An 8,074-nucleotide genomic window follows, 5' to 3' on the forward strand; every position below is an offset into this window, starting at 1 on the left:
ACACACTAGTTCTCTCCAGGGACTGACATCCATGCCCACTCTCTGGGGTCATTCTGGGGCACAACCCTTCACCTCCTGAGCAGCGGGAAGTGGGAACAGACAGCTATTTCCAAGCAGACAGTTTTCTGTTCCTCTGTCTGAGTCTGTGTCTGGTGGTGGGGAGGAATGAAGCTTTGGAGTCTGCAAGACATCCTGGGGACTAGGGGAGAGATCACTTAGTAGGTAACCAGGGCAAAAAAAGGACCCTGGCATCTGAGATACCCCACCCTTCCTAAAAAAGAACTAAAATGTACAAAAGTACCACAATGCCTTACTTCCCATTCTCCCCAGTGGTTAATCTTGAGATACCCAGGCTTTGGGACTCTGGGATCTGATTAGACCCTCCCAGCTCCATCCCCTTAGAATTGGGGGGGGGGGTCAGTTTCACTTATCCACCTAACTGTTGCTAGTCTTGGGCTCCCAAGTTCTGTTCCTCTAGGGTTCATGGAATGGTCCCCCACTGATTCAGGCATCTGAGTCACCACCCTGCCCCCACCCCTTCTCCAAAAACAGAGTTGGGCCTCTGGGCCTGAAGCCAGTGTTCCCCTGGTGTGTCAGTGACCCCTCATATCCAGTGATCTGCCTCCACACAAAACAACCTTTCAAAGAACTAGGTCCCCACCCTTCCTGCAGCCCTGAGAACAAAGACCACAACTGGCCCTGAGTATCTTGTCCTGGTCTCTAGTTTGTGTGCCCCACTTAGGTCCCCAAGGCCATTCTTCCCCCCACTTCCAACTCAACCAGGTGTCATGGCCTTCCCCTAGACAAGTAATCTTTATCCAAGTGTCTAGATTCCTTTCCTAGCATCCCCCTAGGATAGAGGGGGGGGGGGGGGGGGTGCTTCACCCCCTACCCTAGAACTCCATTTAGCCCTCCCTCGAGGGGCTCAGGGATGGACATTGTCCAGCCCTTAGAGCTAGGGGTAGGGATCAGGTCAGGTTAGGCGGTGAGAGGTCAGCTTCCTACCCCCAAGAGAGGCTGGAAGCTGAAGGGGGGAGCGGCCCAGCTGTACCGCCCCCAAAGCTTGGGAGGGGGGCATGGAGGAGGGCCATGCTCTCCTCGTGACAGGTCCGCCCTGGCCCTGGAGAAGGGGGTGGGGGTTGAAGCCTTATAACTAGAAGAAGGCACTGAGCCCGGGCCCTACTCAGCCCAGGAGAGGATCTCTCTGACAGCCCCAGAGGAAGCCCTAGCTGTTATTAAAGAAACCCTAGGGGTAAGAGGCTATGGGGACGGGTGAATAGGCATGCAGACACAGGGAGCTTGGGACTAGCCTCAAACCAGCCACAAATTGGCTGCTCGCCTCCGGGCAGGTTCCATCTCTGGGCTGTGGATAAAGGCTGCTCCAGCTCCAACATTCCATGGCAAAGCAGAGTATGGTGAAAAGAGCTGGACTTGGAGAGGGGTCCTGCGTTCCAATATCAGCTCTGGCTTGGGGCTAGTCACTTAACTCATCTGTTGAATGAGGAGGTCGGTTGAACCAGACAGCTTCCTTAACCGTGCCAGTCCTAGATCCTAAATGCAGCAGCCCCTGTAATACTCCTTAATGGGGGAGATAGACTTCTGGATGGGACTCTGAGCAAGAGAGACAGAAAGAGGTGTCCCAGATCTGGGTGGCAGAAAGGAATTCATGGGACCTGAGAGTGAGAATTGGGGGAGGGGGGTGTGAAGGGCGGCAGCATCTCAGAATCCTTGGGATTTGGGGAAGGGAATTGGGATTGGAATGGCAGCTTCCCCACATCTGACAGCAGGGCAGCAAGCCAGTCAGGCTGAGACTTCAAAGCCTGCCTCTGAGGATGACTGCCCAAGCAGGTTATGTCTTTGGCAAGGCACCAGGCCTCACTTTCTGCTCCTCCGGAAAACAAGGGGCTTAGATAAACTGGGTTGCCCTCTGCTCTTCCCAGGTCTAGGATTCTTTTCAAAGTTGGGTGACATGGGGCAATTTCCTTTGACCCTCTGATTAAGATATGTGGTAATATTTATCTAGAGGCACCCCTTAGGTCTTTTTGAGACAATGGAGGAGATTAGAATTTTGAATGGGAGAAATGGAATTCAGGAAGTGAGAGGGCTTGAACTTTGGAATCCAAATTTGAGGAAAAGGCCAACAATGGAAAGAGATTAAGGTTTAGAATGCCCCAGGTCTAAAACCTTGGCTCCCTAACAGAGATAATCGGAGGGGGTTAGGAATACAGAATTTAGGGGGCAGCTGCTTCGACGTTATCTATTGGTGGGAGTTGACTGATGGGATTAGCGGGGAAGGATAGAAAAGGAAGGTGGTCCCTACCTTCAACTAGACTTGTCTCTCTACCTTAGCCAGACTAGCTGTGCTGTGAAGATGAAGTTCCTGTGGGCCTTGTGGGCACTGGCGGCCCTCTTGACTGGTATGCCCCTCCCTGGACCTCCCTGTTCCTCCTCTCCTCTGTCCCACACCAATCTTCCCTCTCCCCCTCAATATCTTCCCCAGTGGCCCCTCTAATCTGTCCCTCTTAGTCTTTCAATCTGTTCTCACTCCCACTATCTGTCTCCTCCCATTTCCTAGATCTGTCTGTCACTTCTTCCCCAGATGTGCTAAGCCCTCACCACCTTCCTCTCCCACTCAGCCCCTGTGAGTGGGTTCCCTGGAGCCCCAACACTCATGTCCATCTATGTGCCCCCTCAGGCTGCCAGGGGGAAGATGCCAAGACTTCTTCAGAGGAACGAGTTATAGACCCAGAACTCTGGAACTCTGAGCCATCCCGGGCCTGGGAGACAGCCATGGGTCGCTTCCGGGGCTACCTGGACCAGCTACAAGCCCGGGTCGAGGACCTGCAGAGTGAGGTGCACAGTTCCCAGATAGTTAAGGACCTGAGGTGAGAACCATCCCCACCATGACCTCTGTCACCAGTTGGCCCCACTGGTTCCTGGCCACCCAATGTAACTGCCCCTCAAAGTGCTTCCTCTGTCTCCCTTTCCCATTCTCCTCTCACCTTACAGTTCTGTGTCTGCCTGTGGTTCTCTGTTTCTATCTCCTGCTCTCTCTGCCCCCTCTGTATGCCCATCCTTCTGGGTGCCCACCATCACTGACACCCTGTATGTCTGTCTCCTTCCCAATTTAGTGCAGTGGACATAGGTGGATTTAGAATCAGAGCCCCGGGCTTGATTCCTGCTTCTGCCCCTTCTTAGCTGTGACTGTGGGCAAGGCCCCTCACCTCTCTGAGGGATCTCAGTTCCTTCATCTGGAGATAGGATGACCTCCAGGTGACCCCAGCTTTCTATCTGCTCCCTGCAGGGGTCTTATGACAGACACTTTGGCGGAGTTCAACGCCTACAAGGCTGAATTGGACCAGGAGCTGACCCCCATGACTGAGGAGACCCGGGCTCGGCTGACCAAGGAGCTCACAGCAGCCCAGGCCCGCCTCGGGGCTGACATGGAGGATGTGGGGTCTCGCCTTGCCCAGTACCACCGAGAGTTCCATGCTGTGGTCAACCATAACATAGATGAAGTCAGAAACCGGGTCTCTGCCTACCTGAGGAAGATGAGGAAGCGCATTGGGCGAGACTATGAAGAGCTCCAGACCCGCATGGCCACGTACCAGATGGGCGCCAAGGAGGGTGTGGAGAGAGGGCTCGGCTCCCTGAAGGGCCTGGTCCCCCTGCTGGAGCACATCCAAGAGCAGAACAAGAAGAGAATGGCCAACATTGGCACCCTGGCAGGGGAACGCCTGCAGAACCACCTGGACCAGGTGCGCATCCGAATGGATGAGGTCAAGGCCAAGATGGAGGAGCAGTCGGCCCAGCTCCAAGCCCAGCTGCAGGGCTTTCATGACCGCTTGAAGGCCTGGTTCCAGCCCCTGGCCACCGACTTGCAGCGCCAGTGGACATCACTGGTGGACAAGGTCCAGGAGGCCGTCAACCCCAACGGGAAGCTGGGAGAAACACCCGATTCTCCCATCAGTGACAACTGAAAGTTCCCCAGAGCCCTCCATGGGGACCCCATAGTTCACCCTCTCTCTCACCTGGGAGCCCTCCTATCATCATCAACCAGTGGACCCCCCCCTTGATTCCCAGCAGAGGAAGATGCTCCAAACCTCCCCTCACTCACACCAAGGCACCTTCTGACCCCCTCACATCTGCAGGGCAGGCCGGTGCCCCCCATGGCTCTGGTCCTCGGCCCCTTTGCTACCCTTAGGAGACCTGGGGTGGGGGGGGCTACATGTAGTCTAAGCTCAGGCCAACAATAAAATGAAAGCTTGCTTGTGTACCAACAGCTGATTCCATGTGAGTCTGAGTGTATCTCTCCCTGGGGAAGGGGTGATGGGGGAGGTGAGTATGGGCTGGATCTCTCTGTCCTGTCTAAGCTTGCACTGAAGTTACTCAAGATAAACCCTTTCCTCTTCCCTGTTCTGTCTGCATAGAACTCTCTCACTCCTCTCTCTGGGTCTCTCCACAGACACAGTCCTCTCTGCTCTTCTCCCTCTTCCTTCCAAGGTCTCCCTCTCTTCTCCCTTCCCCCTCCCCTTTCTATTGCTCTCTCATGAGCCCCCTTGGCTGGGTCTTGACCATGATTTGCTCACCCATCTGGGTCTCTGGTCTGAGGGCTCCTGCTTGAGCCAAGTGGGGGTGGGAGGAAGAGCAAGGCAGAAGTTTCCCTGGGGTATCTGGAGCCCCAGATTTGAAAGCAGGAGAGAGGTCGACAGAAACAAAGATGTGGGAATCCTGGGAGAACAGCCAAGGTGAGAGGGGAAGCCAGGGGAAAGAGGCCTCTCTCAGCAGCTTACTCAGCTTTTTCTTCCCTGCCTCCCCCCCACCCCCAACCTCTTTGGAAATTCCAGGGACACAAAGCTCCCTACCTTCTCCTCTCGCTCCCCTCCCAAATCCTACAACCCTTCCCCTGGGGATCAAACACTGGTGGGGTGAGAGCAGGAGAGTTTGGGGTTTCCCTTGCCACCGGAACCCCTGGAGACTCTCACTCAACCCCAGCAATTTTCAGAGCCCAAGAAAACTTGTGTGGGAAGCTGGAGTACTATTAGACTATTGATCATCAAACCCAGAAGGGAGTCTGGGTTAATATGGGCCTTAGAGGTCATTTAGCCCAACACTCATTTTTCAAATGAGTAAACTGAAGCTTAAGCCATTTTGCCTCCTCACACATGGATTGGAATCCAGGTCCCTTCCTCCTCTCCCCACCCCCTTTCTGTGGGCCCCAATTCCTCTGAAGAGCCGCCGGTCCCACCCCCCTCATTTTACCGACAAAGAAAGAGGCCCAGAGAGGGGCAGAGATCCGGCCAAGGTCAGCCTGGAATTCAGATGTCTTTGATTCCTAAAGCCCAGTCATCTCTTTGGGGCTGCCAAGTGCCCGGAAGGTTTTGCAGGGCAGAGGGCTATTTGTTAGACAAAAACAGGGACTCTGCCGCAGCCCCATCCAACCGCAAGAAAAGATGGTCACACTCCTTGGCCGTAGGTCCTTAATGCCTGGCGTCGGAGCGGAGGGAACAGAAACAGAAGGCTTTTGGGAAGCCCTGAAATGGGGGGAGGGGACTTTATTTTGATGGCTTCATCTGGGCAAGAAAGAGAAACTGAGGCTGGGAGATCAGCGATTAGGTGGAGGCCCGTTGCTGGATCCCTTTGGTCCAGAACAGGGGCTCTCAGCAGACGGGGCGCCCTAAAGCTGGGAGGGATGGGGGTGCGCTGGGGGTGGGCACAGCGAAATGCCAAGTCTTCCCAGAAGCCTAGTGTAGTGCTGCAACGTTCAGAGTGAGCGTCCTTCACTCGGGAACTTCCCACCCCCTCCTCTCCGTAGTCCAGAGGAGGGTAGGAGGGTGAGAAGGGCTCAGCCAACCCGGAGCCTCGGCTCGCGGCCGCCCCCTCCATGGGCCGCCAGGGGTCAGTGGCGGTCAGCGCGGGGGGCGCCCGCAGACGGAGATGCCCGAGAGTAACCCCGCCCGCCTTGGCTCCCGAAAGAGCCCCGGAGCTCGGGGAACAGGGTGAGGGGGCGGGGACCGGGTGGGAGGCCAGGGAGCCTGAGGGATGAGGGATGAATAGCGGCTGTAGAGGAGGAAGGACTGGGATGGGAGGGAGGGGGGAGAATGTGTCAGTCCCTTGAAGGGATTAGAATTTGGGAGTGGGCTGGGGAAGAGGGGTGAACATCCCAGAACCCCAGAGGGAAAGGGAAGGATTGATCTGCTCACGTGTGTGGCTACGGGGGAACTTCGGGGCCTGAGGGATGGTATCCCGAAAGAGGGGGGACAGAAGGGAGGGGGTGTATCAGGAAAGGACTAAGCCCCCAATCCTCACCTCCCCCTGAGTTGTATAAGCCCCCTTTCCCATTTTATGGTCACCCCTTTCCCCTGAAGAGATGGGGGCGGGGTGAAAAAGAGAGAAGAAAACTTTGGAGGAAGAATGAGGACTTTCAGAGATGGAGTGGGATGGGGGGGGGGGGGGGGGGGCCTGGGGAGGTAGAGCTGGAGGAGGGGAGTCTCAGGTCTGGGGGCAGGGGAGGAGGAGTCTGAGGACCACTCCCCAGGAGCGAATTATAAAGCTTGCCCCCTTGCAAGTGAACATTAAGGAAAGGTCGGAGGGCAATGAGGGTAGGAGACTGGGAGGAGGGTGAAAGAGGGAAGGGGGAGGTTGGAATCCCACTGGAGGAGATTCAGGGTCCAGAAGCATCTGAGGAGAGACAGGAAAGGGTATTGGGACCATGGCCTCTGCTGAGATGAGGGGTGACCCAGGAAAAAGATGGGAGGGAAGAAGCCAATAGCCAGGAGAGTCCATGTCCCCTCTCCCTCATTTTTCAAGTCCCTCCCCTGGAATCCTAAGGCTGACCCTCTGCCCAGGCCTCCTTTTCTCCAGACATCTAGCTGTTCACTTGATTGGGTCATGTCCAATTCTTCATGACTCCATTTGGGGTTTTCTTGGCAAGGATACTGGAGTGGTTTGCAATTTCCTTCTCCAGCTCATTTTACAGATGAGGAAACTGAGGAAACAGGGTGAAGTGACTTGTCTGGGGTTACACAGGCAGTAAGTGTCTGAGGCCGGATTTGAATTCCGGTCCTCCTGACTCTGGGCATGATGCTCTAAAGTGCCAGGCACTTGTGGGCCACTAGAGGTCTAATCTGGGCACTGTTATGGGTATAGGGTGAGGAGAGTCATGGGAGGGCTGTGAAAGGTCCTAGTGCAGTGCAGCCCTGAGGGGGACAGAGAGGGAGAGGGGGGCTGGGGATTGGGATAGGAAAGCTGAAGGTGTGGGAGGGAGGGAAGGAGGGGACCTGGAGTTGGGTCTTTGGGGCTCCCAGATGAATGTGGAAAGGTTCCACCTCCTGCCTCAGGGGAGGGAGGAAAGAATCCAGGAGGCAACCGGGAAGTGGGGGCTGAGAAGGAGGAGGGAAGGAGGGGGAGTGAAACAGGGTGGGGGGAGGGGAAGAGAAAGGTGAGGCTTTACATGCTCCACGCCCCTTCCCCAGCCCTCTTATAACTGCAGGCCCTGGACCCTCCCACCCATACCCAACCCAGCCTGCCTGGTCCCAGTTCTGTTCTGTAAGTGTTGATCAAGTTGCAGAGGAATTGGAGGAGGGAGGAGGGTCTATGGGGAAATAGGGGGCCCCTGAAGAAGCCATATGGGGAGGTAGGTATCCCAGGAAAGGAAAGGAAGATTAGAGGAAAGGGGGGGGGGTCCCTGAGAAAGGAGACTGTGTGGGAGGGGAAGAATCCTGAGGGGGGACAGGAAGAGGAGAAGGAAGGAGTCTCTGGGGAGAAGGGGACCACTGAGGATCTATAGACAGAGGGGCCCTGCTTGTATGGGGTGGGGGCTAAGAACATCTTAGGCATCCTATCTAGGGCCAACTCATTTATATCAGAAATGAGAACCCGAAAGGAAGGGGTCTAGACCTTACAGATATATCAGGGTGACTGGGAGTGGGTGGGAGGAGGAGAGGCTTCTAGGAGACAGTGAAATGGAAAGAAGGAAGAGGGACCCCAGGGGCAAAGGAGGAGTCCAGGAGACAGGGAAAGTGGGGGGGCTCCCTGGGGAGGCGGCTGGGGTGTGAGGGGTCCAAGGAGGCAG

At 55.8% G+C, this 8,074-nt stretch overlaps 2 protein-coding genes across 5 annotated transcripts in view; both read left to right on the forward strand.

The window, feature by feature from the left end:
- Nucleotides 1–1,096: 1,096 nt before the first annotated feature.
- On the forward strand, nucleotides 1,097–4,287 carry APOE (apolipoprotein E). 2 transcript variants are annotated; one of them, XM_069088983.1, is made up of 4 exons: nucleotides 1,097–1,252; nucleotides 2,350–2,417; nucleotides 2,696–2,885; nucleotides 3,305–4,287. In XM_069088983.1, the coding sequence occupies exons 2-4, from the start codon at nucleotides 2,372–2,374 to the stop codon at nucleotides 3,978–3,980; spliced, it is 912 nt and encodes a 303-aa protein (XP_068945084.1). In that variant the 5' UTR covers nucleotides 1,097–1,252; nucleotides 2,350–2,371; the 3' UTR covers nucleotides 3,981–4,287. The 2 variants fall into 2 exon arrangements, with proteins under 2 accessions (XP_068945084.1, XP_068945083.1); XM_069088982.1 differs by lacking the exon at nucleotides 1,097–1,252 and adding an exon at nucleotides 1,395–1,506.
- A 1,151-nt stretch (nucleotides 4,288–5,438) lies between these two features.
- Nucleotides 5,439–8,074, forward strand: part of APOC1 (apolipoprotein C1) — a 4,580-nt gene continuing 1,944 nt past the window's right edge. The window contains exons 1-2 of one of the 3 annotated variants that reach the window (XM_069088986.1): nucleotides 5,439–5,476; nucleotides 7,476–7,548. In XM_069088986.1, coding sequence (XP_068945087.1) covers nucleotides 5,454–5,476; nucleotides 7,476–7,548 — 96 coding nt within the window. In that variant the 5' untranslated portion in view covers nucleotides 5,439–5,453. Of the gene's footprint in view, nucleotides 5,477–5,922; nucleotides 6,000–6,967; nucleotides 7,033–7,475; nucleotides 7,549–8,074 lie in introns of those variants that run through there. The other 2 variants (XM_069088984.1, XM_069088985.1) reach the window with 2 other exon arrangements.

This window comes from Petaurus breviceps, unplaced genomic scaffold (assembly GCF_028583685.1).
Source record: "Petaurus breviceps papuanus isolate PSGF00001 unplaced genomic scaffold, PetGlider_PUasm1.0 185, whole genome shotgun sequence".
Taxonomy (NCBI): Eukaryota; Metazoa; Chordata; class Mammalia; order Diprotodontia; family Petauridae; genus Petaurus; species Petaurus breviceps.